This window comes from Mauremys mutica, chromosome 2 (assembly GCF_020497125.1).
Source record: "Mauremys mutica isolate MM-2020 ecotype Southern chromosome 2, ASM2049712v1, whole genome shotgun sequence".
In the NCBI taxonomy this organism is placed as follows: Eukaryota; Metazoa; Chordata; order Testudines; family Geoemydidae; genus Mauremys; species Mauremys mutica.
In genome coordinates this window covers 87,053,927-87,073,407 of record NC_059073.1, presented here as the reverse complement: position 1 = coordinate 87,073,407, position 19,481 = coordinate 87,053,927, and the positions used below count along the sequence as shown (strand labels likewise).

General features: G+C 40.7%; 1 protein-coding gene across 1 annotated transcript in view; it reads right to left on the bottom strand.

The window, feature by feature from the left end:
* Nucleotides 1-367: 367 nt before the first annotated feature.
* SMCHD1 (structural maintenance of chromosomes flexible hinge domain containing 1) overlaps nt 368-19,481 on the bottom strand; it is a 185,267-nt gene continuing 166,153 nt past the window's right edge. Inside the window, exons 44-48 of the mRNA XM_045005127.1 lie at nt 13,496-13,566; nt 12,532-12,703; nt 6,156-6,314; nt 4,389-4,508; nt 368-3,151 (exon numbers count right to left, since the gene is read on the bottom strand). Coding sequence (XP_044861062.1) covers nt 4,411-4,508; nt 6,156-6,314; nt 12,532-12,703; nt 13,496-13,566 — 500 coding nt within the window. The 3' untranslated portion in view covers nt 368-3,151; nt 4,389-4,410. The remainder of the gene's footprint in view (nt 3,152-4,388; nt 4,509-6,155; nt 6,315-12,531; nt 12,704-13,495; nt 13,567-19,481) is intronic.

The following is a 19,481-nucleotide window of genomic DNA, read 5'->3' as shown; positions in this document are numbered from 1 at the left end:
GTCCTTAAGTCAAGACTGGATATATTTCTAAAAGATATGCTAAACATCAACAGAAGTTGTGGGTTTGATGTAGAAATTACTGGGTGACATTCTTTAGCCTAAATTACACAGGAGTTCACACTAGTTCATATTGTTTTCTTCTTGCCTCAAATAAAATAATCAGTATAGTGATTACCATTGCCATCTGGTGCCCCATTTCACACACATACTACAAAGAAGCTAATGATATGTCCAAACTACAAGACTTGTCCAATTTTCTCTTTGGAATCTGGCTGCTCTTCCCCTCTCATGGGATATGCTTCTCTTAAGTGACTCAAACTATATAATTATAAATGGTCCTTAATAAACCAAATATTTTACAGCTATATTGTTTCAGTTCAGTCTGTTTATTATCTACATGTATAATTACATGAAAATTCAAACCTTTTTTTATTAAATAGCTATTTAACTTCATAAGAAAACAATGTACAGTGCAATTTTTCCTAGTTCTAATAAATTATACATACCGTATAAACACACAAAAAAGCAGTGTGAGAGAATGGACTGGTGTGCTTCAATATATGTATTTTAGGGGCTAGAATGAAATTTATATGGAAGCAGACATGCATCTTACCTTTAGTTCCTATTTTTCTGATAGCCATTAAATGTGAGGTGGCTGGTACTCTAACCAGATCAAAGTACTTTTTATTATTACACTTGTAGTTAATTTTATATTGCTGCAGTTAATATATATGATTTTTAAAAAAGAAAAATAAGCAGTGGAACAAACTGATGCCTGGAATAACTCCACAGATCATTAAGTTCTGTACTTAAGTCTTTTTTTTTTTTTTAATTAGAAATGTCACTCACAAAATGTCCAGGATTCTCCAAGATCATTGAAAAGGGTGCTTTTCCTGAAGTTGCTCATTTTGTTCCCAACTTACTCTAGTTCAGCTAAGAAAGAGAGCAATGTTACTCTCCTGGATAGCGTTGCACAGTATGCTTCAGTCTAAAAAGCTATCTAACTTCCTTGTTGCTGAGTGAGAATAAATAAATGTCTCCAATGTTACAGTCTGAAGACTGCCACGGGTAGTGAAGAAACCTGGGTTCTCAATATCAAGTTTGACTTCAGGAATGGATTTGTTGAGGCTTGTGTAGCTCACAGGACCCCATTCTTGATCCTTTCACTCCCTTCAACATCCTTTCTTTAGGTGATCTCAGTTGCTCACATGGCTTCATCTAAATCTTCATCATACAGTTATACTGACTCACAAATCTACCTTTCCACTCTTGACCTGTATCCTTCAGCCTGTCTCCAATTATTTAAACTCAGTTTGGCCAAAACTGAACTCATGCCCCCTACCTAGTACTCCTCATTTTGTCATATATTGACCACATGACCACCATCCATGTGACTCAACTAAAGAACTTGGAGGTCATCTTTGACTCCTCCCCTTCCTTCGCCTCACACATCCAATGCATGCCCAAATCTTAATTCGTCCTCCAAAACATTTTTAAGTTCCAGAGTTTTCAGTGTAAAATTTTCAAGAGCAGCTAAGTGATATAGTGAAAGTCAGTAAGGCTTACGCACTTTCAAAACGTTAACTTCTGTCTTCATATGTACAATTTTTCTCCAGGCATTCACCATATCCTATTTTGATTACTGTAACCTGTTCCTCTCGGGCCTTTGATACTCATTGTCCCCCACCAGTCCATAGGAAATTCAGCTGCTATGGTCTTCTTCCTCGCCTCTATGTCTTCCCTCATTCAATTACCTCTACTGGCTACTTTCCAACTGTTCCAAATTCAAGCTCCTGGTTCTCACTTTCAAGCTCCTTCATATCTCTGGCTTGTCCTATTCAGTGGCTCGCTCAGTGGTTTGAGCATTGGCCTGCTAAACCCAGGGTTGTGAATTCAATCCTTGAGGGAGCCATTTAGGGATCTAGGGCAAAATCAGTACTTGGTCCTGGCTAGTGATGACCTTTCAAGGTCCCTTCCAGTTCTACAAGATAGGTATATCTCCATGTATCCTCTCTCCTCAGCTGAAGCTACCAGACTCCATGCACTGTTTGTGTGCTTCTCTTAAAACTGTCTTTGTGCTTTCTTCCATGTCATTTCTCATGCATTGGATCTCAACTCAGAATTTGTAAGGCCACTACCTTATACAGCCTCCCATCCCTCTCTCATCATGATGCTGAAAAGAAACTGGCTAACTAACAATGGCTACATAGACAGGTAACTGGGAACAGCGGACAATCTGAAAATATTCTTTCACTGTATATTTTATTTCTCTTCACCACCCACTGTCTATTGCTTGTCATGTACTGTTTGCTTTCTGGAGCAGGAACTCTATTCCTATTTGCACAGAAAGCAAACAGCACATTATAGGGGCTGCAGTAAAGCAAATAATAATAGTTTATATCACTAAAATATCAACAAAAAAAATGCCTGGCCATCACAACCAGCAATGTAATTTCCAGCTTTATGTATAGAAGATTCTTACAGGCACCCATGAAGTCTCTCACTTTGTCAAGCCATACTATGGAAATACAGCCTTCTATCAATGTAAGTTCCAGGTCTAGTGGCTAAAGACAAACCTTGCCTCCTCTGTTGATATCATCTGAGGTACACAAATGCTTAATTTCCACTCCTTGGACAGAACCTTAGACTTTGTTTGAAGTCAACTGCCTAAGGACTCTGCTTTGGTTGAATCTCAATGTACTGTTGCTCTATCCATATAATTTTTGCCTTAGAATTATGACTTCCTTCAACTACTTGAACAGGGCAATCTAGAATTACCTCTTATCCAAGACATATTAAGACACTTTCAAAATTAAAGTCATATTTAATTACATTTACTGCAGCCTTAAATCACCACAATATATTGTATTTGCAGTGCTCTTTGTATTGCAGCAATTTTATTGCATAAATAAACAAGGGTATATTTTAAAGCTTTTCCACATTCAAGAAACTAAAAACTCTGGAAGCTTTTATAGAAATAAAAATTAACTTTACAAAAAATTAGAGCTTATTTACATTTTTCAATACACAATTACTTTCCACCAAATCTGATTGCTCTATGCCTTTCCCTTCCGTAGGGTCTCACTCAATTCTGCTATGGAGGTTTGCACTGGCTGCTGCTTCTTCATAGGAGAGGCGATATTCTTCTGAACTAAAGAGAAAGTATGGTATTAGTGTCTATAAACCAATTACACAGTAGATGTAAAGGGGCAGATCCTCAGCTAATGTAAATTGTCCATCAATTTCAATGGAGCTATGGTAATTTACATTAGCTGGAGGTATGTCTCAAAATTTGTGGAGAAGAAATCACCCCAGATTGTTTTGATGTATTGACTGTGACTTTATGACTGAACAACATGATGAGATGATCATAAGAGTAAAATATAATTACTAATATTGTAAATGGATTACTTTTATACTTATCACTGGTCTTGTAGTTATTTTGATAAGAATGGGGGTGGTAGCAGGGTGATACATTGTTGAGATCTCTCCTTTAGCTAGCTACTTAAATTTTGCATTTAGGCGATAATTAAGAGGAGGAAAAGAATAACCAACAAATGAAAACAGTAAAAAAAGCAACATGGCACAGTAATACAGTAAGATCATACTGTTACAGAATACAGCTATCAAAAATTTAAATGGTCTCAAAAATGTAACCATAATCTAGTATAACATGAACATAACTTAATTCTAAGGAATATAATGGCAAATGGAAATGAACAAAAAGTAACTCTCTCTACCATCTTAAAACTGTACACTTACATCATTCTTGGAATGTTTTTGGCTTACAAAATATTCAGCACCCAATCTAAAAGAGATATATTCACTGGTAGAAAATTGAAAAGCAGGAAGCTTGATTCTTCTTTAGAAAAGAAGAAAGAACTGATCTTGATTTATGGGACAGATCTAGGTCCTCTCACAGGTTAACACTAATTCCATAGGAGAGGGAGGTAAGTAAATCCCTCAGAGTCTGGAACTTGTTGATCTCAAAACTCCATGCAAAACATAAAAGGGGGCTCTTCTAACAGAACTGCAGAATTCTCTGGCAGTTGTGCTGGACATCTTTCATGAACAGTAAACTCAGTTGAAAAATTCAGCTTTTGCTTCAGTGGGGTCAAAGAGGAGAAACTGGGTTGTGAGAAAGCAAAACACACATTTAATCAATAAGGAGCAACTCTTGCCATTTTCTTCATGGTGCAGAGGCTCCCTTGGCAGTGGAAGTGGCATGGCTTCACTGCAAAAAGGGAGTAGTGGGAGGAATATGGGGACCACTCAACGGTTATCCATAAGTTTATCAATGTGGAGCTCTATGGGGGACCTTTGCATTGTAGTGCACAGGGACACGTGGAAGCAGGGTATTGACAAGACTGAACTCAGGATAGACATACCTATATAATTTTTTTTTACTGTTTATCTTCTCATTCTTTTGGGAGGAGTGGGACTGTCAGACATATCAAGTGCTTCTAGCGGAAGTAATGATTCAGTGGCTTTACCTGATGGGGTCATGCCTTTGAGAAGTACAAATAAAAATACATCAAAAACAAAGTTTTCTCATCCTGTTTATACAATAGTTCATAAAACAGTGGTGCAAATCATAAAAAATAAAGTTCAAAATGGTAAGTTTTGCCATTCAACACAAATAAGGTTGCTTCCTTAATGTTAAAATCTGGTTAAAGTAAAGGAAAAGAGACCAAAAATAATCACTTATAAACTTTACTTCTGGTCTCAGAGAATAAATGCTTAGCTTCCATATTATTCATATACATTATAGGAATGTTTGACATCAACTCAACATTTCTTACATTTGGAAAGTTTGTCTTTAGGGAATTATGGTCTTGAAAAACAAACAAACAAAAGAGTCAAAAAAATGTTTTGCCCTTGTGTGATGGGGTGCACTTGCCCCGCACTGGTACTGCAAGGGTTAACTCCGCCCTTTGGGCTGAGGAGGCCATGCCCCCTAAGTCCTGCTGGCCATACTCTGGCTGGAGACCAGGTATAAAAGGGAGCAGCTCAACTCATTGAGGGCTGACCACTAAGGAGGGAGGAAGCACGCTGCGGGCTCCAGCCTGGGAACTGGTGAGGTCCCAGGCAGTAGAAGCCAGAGACACTGAGACCCAGGCAAACACCCAAGCTCCTGTGGACACCCAAGGAGTGACAGAGCTGCTCAGAGCCACATAGGCCAAGGAGCCCAAAGACCTTGGAGATGTCAGCACCACTGCACGAAGGACAGAGTAGCTCAGGGGGAATTAATCATTATGCCAGGTGGTGTCAGCGTCTTTTGGTCAGACCCCCCACTAACCCAGTGGTGAGCACATATGCCACTGCCAAAGCCCTGAGCTGGGAACCAGTGGAGCAGGGAGGGCCCGGGTCCCCTACCTGGCTGCCACCCACTCTTAGGTGGTGACCCACTCCCCTGACCGGCCACTAGGCCACACAGCCCTGCTCAAGACGGCAGCCATACTGATTCTGTCCACTAGGCCATGCAGTCATATTGACTCCGGCCCTGCTGAAGAGGGCAGCCCTACTGACTCTGGCCATTGGGCCACACAGCCCGGAAGGAGAGGGTAGTTATATTGACTTTTGCCACTGGGCCATGCTATCCCGAGACAAAGGAGAATTGCACAGACTCAGCTGCGAGGAAATAACAACCCTCACCCTGCCCCAAAAAGGGGACGGGGCACGCTTTCCCCGTGACACCTTGCTAAGGAAACAACTATTTGCTGTGCAGTCATTTCAACAAGCAGCTTTTCCTAACATTGGCAAACAAAAATAATAATTAAGTTATGTAATTCTTATTACTGAGATCATAATCTCTTGTTCGCAAGCCATTTTAGATCATAAAAATAAGATTTTCTTTCAAGGTGTCAGTTAAAGACACCTTGAAAGAAAATGTACTTCTGGATCATGATGCATAACACTGCACTGCAAGTAGTTTTTATATTATTCTTGAAAAAAAATTAGAAACCATTATCAAGAACCTAAATCTCAATTTAAAGTAAAAACTCACTTTGTGAAATGACTTCATAACCTTGCCTTTGTGGTTTGGTTTCTCTAGTTTTCTGAAAATTAATACATGTAGAAGTATGCTAGTCCATTGCCTGTTCTCCCCCCTCAGAGACACAAATGAGTGTTAACAAAAAGTTAACGTAACATACCCAGTTTCTCCTCTATTAGCTTGAGACTTTTCTCTCGTTCAGCAAGCTCCTGTTTTCTCTTTTGCATCTCTGGAGTATTAAGGGACTGTAACTGTAAATGAAGATCCTGATTAGCACTATGCAGTTTGACCACAGCTGTACGGTATTGCTGAAGAAGATCTAATAGAAGAAAAAGAACAAAAGGGTAATAAAACATAAAACATGGAAAACTGTTAAATAATTAAACTCCCATTATGGGTATTATTTTAAATGATCACTAATAAAAAAGACTGACAGACAAACTCAACCAAGCTTTTAAAACAAAGTAAACAACCTTTAACAGAATGAGTCAAACAATAAAAAGCCAAGAGAACAAGATTTAGGCCCAGGAACTTAAACAGAACGGGCAAGATAAACTTTCCTACAGACATACCAATTGAAATTTATTAAAAATTTTGGGATGTTTTTCTACATTTTCAAATATATTGATTTCAATTACGACACAGTATAGAAAGTTGACAGTGCTCACTTTATATTATTTTTATTACAAATATTTGCACTGTAAAATGGCAAACAAAAAAAATAGTATTTTTGAATTCATTTCATACAAATACTCTCGTGCACTCTCTTTATTGTGTATGTGCAACTTACACACGTAAATTTTTTTTGTTACATAACTGCATTCAAAAACAAAACAATGCAAAACTTTAGAGCCTACAAGTCCACACAGTCCTACTTCTTGTTCAGCCAATCGCTAAGACAAACAAGTTTGCTTACATTTACGGGAGATAATGCTGGCCACGTCTTATTTATGTCACCTGAAAGTGAGGCCAGGCGTTTGCATGGCACTTTTGTAGCCGGCATTGCAACGTATTTATGTGTCAGTTATGCTAAACATTTGTATGCCCCTTCATGCTTCGGCCACCATTCCAGAGGACATGCTTCCATGCTGATGATGCTCGTTAAAAAAAAATGCATTAATTAAATTTGTGACTGAACTCCTTGGAGGAGAATTGTGTTTCCTGCTCTGTTTTATCTGAATTCTGCCATACATTTCATGTTACAGCAGTCTTAGATGATGACCCAGCACATGTTCATTTTAAGAACGCTTTCACTGCAGATTTGACAAAAAGCAAAGAAGGTACCAATGTGAGATTTCTAAAGATAGCTACAGCACTCGACTCAAGGTTTAAGAATCTGAAGTGTATTCCAAAATCTAAGAGAGATGAGGTGTGGAGCATGCTTTCAGAAGTCTTAAAACAGCAACACTCCGATGCGGAAACTACAGAACCCGAACCACCAAAAAAGAAAATCAACCTACCGCTGGTGGCATTTGACTCAGATGATGAAAATGAACATGCTTTGGTCCACACTGCTTTGGATGGTTATTGAGCAGATCCCGTTATCAGCATGGATGAATATCCTCTGGAATGGTGGTTGAAGCATGAAGGGACATATGAATCTTTAGTGCATCTGGCCCATAAATATAATGCGCCGCTGGCTATAACAGTGTCATGCGAATGCCCGTTCTCACTTTCAGGTGAAATTGTAAATAAGAAGCGGGCAGCATTATCTCTTGAAAATATAAACTTGTTTGTCTTAGCGATTGACTGAACAAGAAGTAGGATTAAGTGGACTTGTAGGCTCTAAAGATTTAGATTGTTTTATTTCTGAATGCAGTTATTTTTTGTACGTAACTTACATTTGTAAGTTCAACTTTCATGATAAAGAGACTGCACTACAGTACTTGTATTAAGTGAATTGAAAAATACTATTGCTTTTATTTTTACAGTGCAAATATTTACTATAAAAATATAAAGTGAGCATGGTACACTTTGTATTCTGTGTTGTAATTGAAAGCAATATATCTGAAAATGTAGAAAACATACAAAAGTATTTAAATAAATAATAATAGAATACCATTTAACAATGCAATTAACCACAATACATTTTTATAATTGCTCGACAGCCCTAGTTTAAAGTATCAGTCTACTCTGAAAAATGACTTGGAAAGATGGCACTTCCTTATCTAATAGATCCATTACTCTTGTGTATTCTGAGTCATATTTTACTGAAAATCAGTGTGTCTACTCCATTATTATTTACTCCTTTAGAACTATGAAGCTGAAACTACTGAGGCTTGCTTTACATTTAAAAGTTAGGCTGACATAGCTATGGCACTCAATGGTGTGAAAAAGTCACACATCTTAGAACTGCAGCTATGCTGATCTTACCCTCGGCATAGACACAGCATCTGATCTAGAGGCATGAAGCAGAGCAAAGTGGTTGGAAAAAGTATGTACAAAGGTTCAGGTTGCAGCTCGGCAGATGTCAGTAACTGGAACATCTTTGAGTAATGCACAGAAGTAGATTGTGACACTGTAGAATGAGCTATCAGTTTAGAAGGAAGATGAATGTCAGCCAAGTCATAACATGCAATAATATTCTGGCTGAGATCCATCTTGAAAGTCTCTGGGTAGAGATAGCAGATCTGTCTGCAACTGAAAAAAAAGTCTAGGATACTGTCTGAATGGTTTGGTTCTGTCCAGATAGAAGGCTAATGTCCTTCTTACATCCAGGGTATGGAAAGCATCTTCTTGTCTAGTCTGATGTGATTTTGGGGGAAAAAACTGGAGATGAATGGTCTGATTAACATGGAATTCAGAAGACACCTTAGGTAGAAACTTTGGATGAGGTTGTGATGATAGCTTTTACTTGAAAAACACTGTAAAAGTCGGGTTGGAGAACTGGGCACTCTCATGCAAGATTTCTTCCACTTTGTTAGCAGCAGTTGCAAAGAGATCTATCTATGGAAATCCCCAAGGTAAGAATACGTTGTTGAGGACTCATGAGTCTAGCTCCCATTCATAATTTTGGGAAAAGTGCCTGCTGAGATCATCATTGGTCATGGTATTTTGAAGACCTGGAAGAAGCTGAGATAACTATCTGGTTGGCTATGCACCAATTCCAGACTTTTATCTTTGGCAGAGTGAATGGGAATGTGCCCTTCCCTGATGATTGATATAAAATATGCAGGACATGTCTGTCATGATCTGGCTCTGAAGTAACTAAAAGCAAGCATTTTTGACTGCTCTCAACTCCAGAAGATTGATGTTGAAAAGCTGCTGTTGGGATAACAGTTTGCCCTGGACTGAGTGAGGCACTAGATGTGCCCTAGCATCCCAAAAAGGAAGCATCTGATATTATCACAGTGGTAGGGGAATCATGAACAAACAGGACTCATGCACAGACCTCTGAAGGGTCTTTCCACTGATTGCAGAACCCAGCTGGGTACAGACACTTGTCTGTCCAGACTGTGCTTCTTCGGCATACAGATTGTCCTGTGCCATCCCTGAAGTAATCGAAGATGTAACCTGGCGTTTTGGGTTACACCGATGCAAACTGCCATGTGCCCTGTGATGGGGTGGACTCCCCATACTAACTCTGTAAGAGCTGAATTAGGCCAGGTGGGCCCAATCAGCTTAATTAGGCTGCAAGCAGGGGAGATAAAAGCTGGAGGCAGATAATTAAGGACAGGCTCACCTTTGCAGGAACAGGCAGGGCCTGTGTAAAGCCAGGTAGCTGGCTGCAGAGAGGGGGGCACTGCTTCTTCTGGGAAAGGCTGCAGGGAAGAAGGCCACAGAGAGGAAGCTGCAGACCCGGGAGTGAGCAGGGAAGCAGAGTCAGACAAGATGAGGGAAGCCAACACCGGAGAGAGAAAGAGAGCGCAAGCTGGCAGAGCTAATCCCCAGAACGGCCAGCATGAGGCACTGTTCAAGTTGAGCGGCCCCCCGTGACGTGCCCCAATAGTTGAAGACAATGCCTTACTGAGGTTTGAAGGCTGAGCTGAATCTTTGAGATGAGATTCTTTAGGGCAGCGGTAGTCAATAGGCGGACCACAGGCCAATTTCAGACCGCCAGATGCTTTTGAATGGACAATTAAATCTTTTTATTTATTTATTTATTATATTATTGTTATTTTTATTATTTTCTTCTCTGGAGTCTGGACCTTGACTATACCTCAACCAAGAAATTTGGACCTGGACAAAAAATAATGGACTATTCCTGCTTCAGGGTGAGAAACCTGTCTGTAGGTACGTTAGTTACTGCATGCAGAGAAGTAACTGCATGCCTGTTACTGCATGCAGAGAAGACCCTATGAAATCTATCTTTTGTACTAATGGTTGTTGTTGAGTTTAAAGTGAAGACACCTCGTATGAGAGGGGTGAATTGCAACATGAAAATAGGTGTTTTGAAGGCCAAGGATTGCAAACCAATCCCTGGAATATAGGGAGGGAATCATAGTAACAGGGGTCACCATCATGAATATATGCTGTTTAACAGTTTTTCAGACATCTGAGATCTAATACTGATCTCCATCCTCCATTTTGAGGGGGGGGGCAGAAAGTACTTGGAATAAAACCCCTTTCCCCTGTGCTGAGCTGGGACGGGTTCTATTGTTCCTAAATGTAGAAGAGACTACATCTCTTGTCTCAGCAGTTGATTGTGAAAAGGGTCACTGAAGGGACAGGGAAGAGGGACGGGAGGGAGGGATGGATGGGAAATGGATGAGCCAACCGGATATGAAGACCTCCAAAATCCATTTGTTGGGATGTTATGCTTTCCACCATGCAGTTCAAAAACATTTTACTCCCAATGGCATCTAGTCTTTAAATAACCACTCATCATTAAGTTTAGAGTTTTTGGTGGTTACAAGTACCACTGGGATACCTTAGGAGACTGCTTTTCTGACTACTGATTAGCCAGTGTGGTGAGACAGAAATTTACTTTTGTTGCTGGTTGGGTATTTCTTATACATATCCACCAGTTTTGGGGTACGTCTGCCCTATTTCCCAGCAGTTTGTCCTGAATTTGGTATTCTCAGTTGTGACCCACTGAGGCACAGCAACAGTGGCATAGTCGAGCAGGGTGAACTGCACAGCTTGTTATTCTGAGTAAGCTTTGCACTTCATACACTGGTGGAGATTTTAAGTGAAAGTTAAGTGTAGTGGATCAAGGAGTCAAGAGATGAGATGAGTATAAGACGTTACCTGCTTGTTATTTTCTGTTTGCTTATTTCAGGCAAGGGAAGTAGGGTCAGAAAAGAAGGAAAATGAGTGTGTGAGAAACTTTCATGAAATTGGAGCTGTGCAGATTGCAGGCAGAAGAAAAAGAAAAGAAACATAAAAGATTTATGGAATTAAAATGGATGGAAATTGAGGCGCAGAGGCAAGCAGCCGCACACCAGAGAATTTTGGAACTTAAACAGATAGAGTCTGACAAAGAAACTGAGACCCACAAACGGGGCTGGGAACTTAGCTTGAAACGAAGGGTTCCTGCCATATGGAGAGCCTACATAAGGTGGGGAGTGACATCATGATTTGTCTTCACTCCCCCATAACGCAACACCTGAAAGAAGCTCTGAAAGACAAAGGGCTTGGAACAGGGGAGGCAAACCCATGCTGCACAGCAATTACAGTCTGTGCCTTAAGAATCTGCAATCCTCCTTGTATCATCAATCAGGGTGAGAAATTGCTACTTCACATTCTATCTATCTAGTACATTAGGCTTCGTTTGCATTTTTGTTTATTTGCTAGATAATCTGCTTTGATCTGTTTGCTATTACTTATAATCACTTAAAATCTATCTATCTTTCTGTAGCTAATAAACTTGTTTTATGTTTTATTTTAACCAGTGTGTCTTTAAGTGAAGTGTCTGGGAAAATCTCAGCTTGGTTAACTCAGGCTTGTTGTGCATATCTTTCCCACATTGACAGCAAAGTGAACTATACTAAAGAGCTTGCATTGTACAGATCCTTGTGCAGTGCAAGACAGTATAATACTGGGTTTATACTCCAGCAAAGGTGAAAGGCTGGGGAGCTGGAAAATTGACTGTCGTCTTCTGTCTGTTCTTTAGTGGCTTACGTAAAGCACTCAGGTAACTCGGTTGGGTGGGTGGTACCACTTGCTGTCATGTTGGATAACAACAGGGCCTGGAGAGGCTGGCTGAATCACCAGCAGAGCAGTGTGAGAGAGAGCAGCCCAGCTGAATGGTTAGGAGGCAAAATGGTTCCCACGGCTCCCACACTGCACCCAGGAGGCGGGGGTGATAACCCAGCACAACGCTCTCTTACTAGTAACACCTATGAAACAGGAAACATTTAAAAAAAAATTTTTTTTGTTATTTCTCTTTTTCTTGAAGAAACGCTATGACAGAGTTTAGAGGCCAAATTTTCAATTTGTAGTCATAAAAAAGTGACTGTACAGTAATACTTTAAAAGACAATCTTGCACCTAACAAAGTATCACTTCTTACCTTAGACAGATGTAACAAAAAAATATACAAGTAACATCACAGTAAATAATGTTTGGGGCATTATCACTACTTTGTGAACTTACCTATCTGTCCAGAAAGAGTACTGTAAAGTTTTGGCATTGGTGCTCCAAATACCATTCCTCTGAGTTTGTCCATTGGAGGAGCTTTATTTTGAAGGCCTCCAAACTTTCCATTGCTGCGAATTCTATCTCCTTCCCTAGTCAGTAATGTTGGGCAATGTGTGATTTTTACAACCTACATAGGTATAAAAATAAATCTCATAGGTAAAAAGTATGTAGGTATAGTAAATCTGTTAAAAGGAAAAGCTTAATCATCAGTAGTGGTGGGCCAGTCGTGGTGGACCCCACAGTTTTACAGTGACCTTTATTACATTATAATGCAGGTGGTTCTACACTGAAAAGTGATTCTGTAAAAATGGCATCATGTCTATTGCATCTCAAAATTACAGAGCAAACTTGCTCTATTTAAATGTATAGTTACATTTCCTTTAAAGTGCCAACCCTGCATACTCTGTCACTTGCAGAAACTTTGGAAGGTGAATTATGATCTGCCTGTTCACAGCCAGCTGAGCCTTGAACGGCCAGAGCACAGAGCTCACAGTCAGACTGGCATGTTCAGTATGCCCCCTCCACTGAGGATCCCCCACTCCAAGCAAGAGATTCTGAGCATTTCAGGGAGAGTCTAAGGACAGAGAGGACACCATCTGGCTAGCTCCATGGTATACAACAACACTCATATGGTAGTATTTTTTTTTTTAATTAAAACAAAAACCCCAGACAATTTTGTCAACATTGATACTATAGACTGCATCCATTGTGAAGTGCATTGGGATTTCTGAATGAAAAGCATTTTGGGGCAGATCATTAGCTAATATATATTGTCATAGCTCCAGTTAAGTTGATGAAGCTATGAAAATTTACACAAGTTTAGGATCTGTCCCTGTACATTCATAAGTATACAAAATCTGTAACCCAACAGGATTTTCTTTAAGCAAAATACACAAACACCTGAAGGTACAGTACATACCTCCTTTCTGTAATGATTGGCAGCATCCAAATTGTCAATAATGATGGTGTCACCTAAGAGCATCCCGAACACTGTAAACGTAATGAATTGTCAAATGGTGAAACTTCTCAGCAATAAAATACTTTAAACATGTATTAGTCTATAGTAAATTAAATGTCCAAAATGATATTGACAACTCAAAACAACAGCTTAAAAGAAGCAGTACCAGTTCTTAATAGAAGCTTGCATAACCACTAACTGAATTTTTAAAATGTATCTGCTATATTATAGCTAAGATGCTATATCTATTGTAATTTAAATATAAAACAGCTTTTTACAATGTAATTCTCTAGCAAAAAGACAAAAAATGAACAATAATGAAACTCAAGGTGACATTTATGATGTAAAAAAACTCTGAATGTAAGTTGCAAGTTGTAGGTAGGAGGCATTTCAGCCCATAAGAATTTATTGTATTTTTATTTAATTGCAGTTTTTATTACACAAGATTTACTAAGGTTTTAGGACTGCCTCTGTGTCTAGGGGCTAGTCTACACTTACCAGCCGGGTCGACCCGGTGAGTTCGACTTCTCGGAGTTCCAACTATCGTGTCTAATCTGGATGCGATAGTTCGAACTCCGGAAGCGCCGCGGTCGACTTCGGTACTCCACCACTGCAAATGGCGGTGGCAGAGTCGACCTTGGAGCCGCGGACTTCGATTCCGCGGCGACTGGACGGGTGAGTAGTTCGAACTAGGGTACTTCGAATTCAGCTACGCTATTCACGTAGCTGAATTTGCGTACCCTAGTTCGACCCCGCTTCTTAGTGTGGACCAGCCCTTAGACACAGATGGAGGTTACTCACCTTATGCAGTAGCTGGAGTTCTTTGAGACATGTATCTCTATAAATGCACCAATATCCAACTCCTTCCCCTCTGCTTCAGAGTTTCTTCTGTGTGAGTTTGTGGTGGAAAGAACTCAGACTGGTTTGCCTGTGTAGCCCTATACAGCCTTAATGTGGGGCATGAGGATGTACAGGGCACATGTGCGAGCCAAATGGGCAACTGCTACTGAAAATCTCTGATCAAAGACACATGTCTCAATTAGTCCAAGCTGAAGCCTTGCAAATTTCCACAATAGGAACATGTTTGAGTAACCCCACAGATGCAGAGAGAGGTCTTGTGGAATGGGCTAATACCCTAGAACAGTACTTCTCAACCTGCTGTCCAATGAGAACAGAGCTGCAGCCCATGTGACATCCTCAGAGCCATACAAGTATTATCAGATGTGTCCACATAACACATTGTGGGCTGCATCAATGGTAAATAGGTTGAGAACCACTGCCCTAGAAGGAGATGGTATATTGGTAGATTCATAGCTAGATATTATGCAACCAGAAATCCACCTGGAGAGTCTCTGGGTTGAAATCGTGGACCCTTCGGACCTATCACCAATTGCTACAAACAAACAGTCTGAGAAACTTCCTGAATGACTTGGTTTTATCCAGATAAAAGCGAACACCCTCTGATGTACAAGGTAGCATCTATCCTGGACTGATATGGTTTCAGGAAAAAGACTGAAAGATGGATGAGGTGGTTTATGTGAAACTCAGATGGCACCTAATGTAAGAGCACAGGATGTAGCCATAACAAAATCTTGTCCTTGGGGGAAATAACAGTAAATGGGGGGGGGGGGGGTCTGCCATTAAAGCCACACCTTCTGGCAGAGGTGATAGCCACCAAAAAGGCCATCTTCATGAATAGGTTAAAGAGAGAACAGATCACAATTGGCTCAAAGGGATTAATGACACCTGTCTCTCTGCAGGGGGCTCCTTACGTTCTAAGTTCAGATCCCAAACAGGAGCAGGTTCTTTAATCTGAGGGACAAGTTTCCTCGACCCCTTGATAAATTACTTTGTTGTGGGATGAGCGAACACCAAAAAATGCTTAACTGGGACAGGAAAGTCCATTATAGCAGTCAAGCAGACTCTGATGGAATGCCGATATACATACATGTTCTCTGTATGTATAAATATCTCCTGTCTGTGTGTTCCATTCTATGCATCTGAAGAAGTGAGCTGGAGCCCACGAAAGCTTATGCTGAAATAAATTTGTTGGTCTCTAAGGTGCCACAAGTACTCCTGTTCTTTTTGTGGATACAGACTAACACGGCTGCTACTCTGAAATCTGATAATATTGTCTTTTTCAATTTCAGGAGGTAGTCCAGAAGAGCTGAGAGGGAAGAATGAGTGGATGAAAAATGCCGCTGGTCATACCAATGGTTTAATCTCTTCAATTTTTTATCATGTGGATTTTTTCCCTACTATTCATCAACAGCACCTGTTGTACCTCTGCAGAACAGTAAGTCTTGAGGAAAAGAATTCCCAGGTTAGGGTGAAGCGTCTGACTGGCATCTTGAGAGAAGAGATAAGAAATGGACAGAAGGCTGATTGTCCGCAAACAGCCAGGTGAACCAGGTAAGTATACCAGGCTGTGTTGGCCATGTTAGAACTATTAATATTAGAGGTATTGGGGGAAATGCATAAAGTCTCCTCACCTATGGGACGAGGAAGGCATCTCCTAGTGAGTGAAGGCCCCACAATCCTCTTGAACAAAGCTATCTGAACTTCTTGTTGGCAAAAAGTTCCACCTCTGGAAACCCCCAGGTCAGAAAGACATGATTGAGAGTGCCACTCAATCATAGGAGAAGCATCTGATGCAAAGGAATAAAATGTTCTAAGAGAGTGAAAACTAACGTAGAAGAGGAGGGCTGGGGAGCCATAGGCAAACTCCTCTAGTGTCTAGTGGCCTGAACCTTTAAGATCCTACCACTTTGATTAAAAAGTCTGGTTTTTTTTCAATGTAGTAACAACTGTGCTAATAGTGAACATTGTAATCAAGGTTGCAAAACTGTTGCCACTATAACCCCACTTGTTACTTTTTATTGAATTCACTGTTTGGGCTGAAATCTTAAATGCTTGGTGTCAACTTGAATATGAGAATTTGGGATGAGGGGGGAGGGAGAGAGTTTGAGCAAAATCTTTTAAGCCATTTTTGAGTGTGTGTGTGGGGGAGATAATGAGCAGGACTTTCCATTGTTTAAAATGAAATGTGGCTGAATAACTCAGATGTTTGCACTTCCCAGCTTCAAGAGAATAGGCCTCTAATTAAAGCCTCTCTGCTCAGTCTGGGGAAAAAAAATTAAGAGCAAACACATTATTTGAAAATGTGGTGTTGTGTATGTTAGCAAATCTGCTAAACATAGTGTCAGTGCTTTGCCTGGGAGTTAACTGGACAGCTGAACTGCACAGACCCAATTACTTTGAATCAAGAAGTTGAGCCGAGGTGGCGAAGAGTGACGCAAAGAACTGGTATTAGCATTTCTCAGTTGCTTATAATTTTGCTAAACTTTTAACTATTTGGGTTGAAATTTCCATGCCATGTGTCTCCCTCATGCTCTGAATATTTTTGGAAAATTTCAGCCAAGAATTTCAGTTATTTCTGAGAACTAGGGTAGGGAAAAAATGTTGTTTTGCCTGTGTTTAAAAAAAAAACAATTGTCAGTTTCTTCTTTGACAACGTTGGTAGTGGGGTGTCCTTTGTCTCAAGGATGTGCCTTCTACAATCTGTGAGAATCTGTCCAATTTTGGCCAAGTTATAAGCCTTTGAAAGATAGAGTAATTTGTACATGCCACTAAATTCCCCAAAGATCCCATCTGCTGTGGGCATGCTGCAACCTGAAGTTCAGCAGGACTTTCCCGGCAGCTGCAACTCAGACTGTTGTGGGCCCTGCATGGTCCAAGTGCAAACACCTGAACTGAGACAGGCAGCCTCTTTTTTGGCCCTGTGCTGCTGGGCCCAGGCAGCATGGAGGAAGAAACCATCTGATTTACATGCAGAGTGAATAAGAGCCCAATCTTTAGTGGAGCATTGGATTGAGACAAGGAGACTGGGGATGGTGGGGAGATTGGTGTGACAGAACTGGTAATTTCCTGCAATATTCCGGACAAACCTTACTGAATTAAGTTTATTGTGGACCAGGGATTGTAAGTAATTACATGGAGACCACATCCCTCCAGGAGCTAAGAACGGGAAGGATGACTAGGTAAATTCATTCAGATTGTAATACTCCAGAGAGTAACCAGCACCTGGAGAGGCTTGGATGTACTCGTTCAAACTGGACTCTCCAGAGAACCAACAGACTGTCAGGAAATCCTCTCCTTAATAGCCTGAGTTTAAATGGGCCAAGGGCCTATTTATCCAGCACATGGATGGGACATTCTGTCCGAGAGAAACGCCACTCCTTCGGGGGAAGGGTTGGAAGAACTTGACCTATTCATGGATGCTTGTTCTAAGCTAGCAGCTGTTATGAACTTGTGACTACAAAAAAAACCTCTTGATGGGAGTTTGAAGAACAGATCTCCTGTCAGAGACTTGTTGGAGTTGGGGTGATCTCAGATAAGCTTATTAGCATGTGTGTAGTGTTTTTTTAATTGTTTTAATGTTTTTTGTGTAATGATTTCACTTGAAGAATAAATGTGCTTGCTTAGAAAGGGTTGTGTGGTAACTTATACCTATGGGCAATTACACTGTTTATAGCCTCTGAGGAGAAAGCAAAGCAAGCCTGCTTAGACAGGGAATTCTCAGTGTAGGCAAGAAAGTGCAGCCTGGGGTGGGAGGGAACAATCAAGGGGGAGAGACGTGTCTCCACTTGAAGTGATGGCCAGGGAGCTGGAAGCATGAGTGGGTGCCCTTGGTGGACCATAGAGGGGGAATAAAGATACAGCTACTCTGATCTGTCACAACTGGGTGCAATTGGGCAAAGAGATTGGGACAAGAAACCATGGGGTAGTGGGAACTGAAGTTTGAGGAGCTTGAGGGAGATAGACTGGGACTGGGAGCCAATGGGGACTGCAAACATGGGTGGGGTTGGGCAACTGGAGGCCAGGATTGGTGGGGAGAGACTGGGATGGTATGGGAAAAGGAGACTGGGACCAGAGAAGCTTGAGCAGTGGAGACTGGGAATGGGACTAGGACAAGAAGCCACAGAGGGGATGAGACAAGTCTGGGACAACCAAGTAGGAGGGGAGGAGGCAAGAGGGGTCACACTTGAGGAGAATGGGTAAAAGACTGTGCCCACTAGAGAACACTCTCCTCAAGAGCCTGGAATGGAACACAATATTCCTGAGACTCATCATTCCTCTATTAGTCTACTGTTAGCAAATTCCTGTGACACTCACAAGCAAAATGTCCCATTCATCTCTCGTGCTGGTTCACGTAGAGGATAGCCTATAACTTCTATCAGTTACTCCAGGAATTCAGATGATGGAGGTATGTTTGATAGATCCAAAGCTTCCAGTCCTACTGATGACCCATGTGGGTATCTGTATGATGCCACAAGATACCACGTATGTCTTCACCGAGAAGTCTAAAGTAATGCTTAACATAGTGAATGCTAATGGAAAGGGGGTAGGTTTAGAAGATAAAATAAAAAAAAAAACTTAGAAAAGTTAGATGCCTCAAGTCAGCTATTATCTTTGGAAAATCTTGGGAGACAGGAGAGATTCCAGAAGACTGGGAAAGAGTGCCCATCTATAAAAAAGGGAAATAAAAACAACCCAGGAAACTATAGACCAGTTTAACTTCTGTGTCAGGGAAGATAATGGAGCAAGTAATTAAGGAAATCATCTGCAAACACTTGGAAGGTGGTAAAGTGATAGGGAATAGCCAGCCTGGATTTGTAAAGAACAAATCGTGTCAAACAAACCTGATAGCTTTCTTTGATAGGATAATGAGTCTTGTGGATAAGGGAGAAGTGGTGGATGATATATACCTAGACTTTAGTAAGGCATTTGATACGGTCTCTCATGATATTCTTATCAATAAACTAGGCAAATACAACTTAAATGGGGCTACTATAAGGTGGGTGCATAACTGGCTGGATAACCATACTCAGAGAGTAGTTATGGATGGTTCCCAATCCTGCTGGAAAGATATAACAAGTGGTGCTCC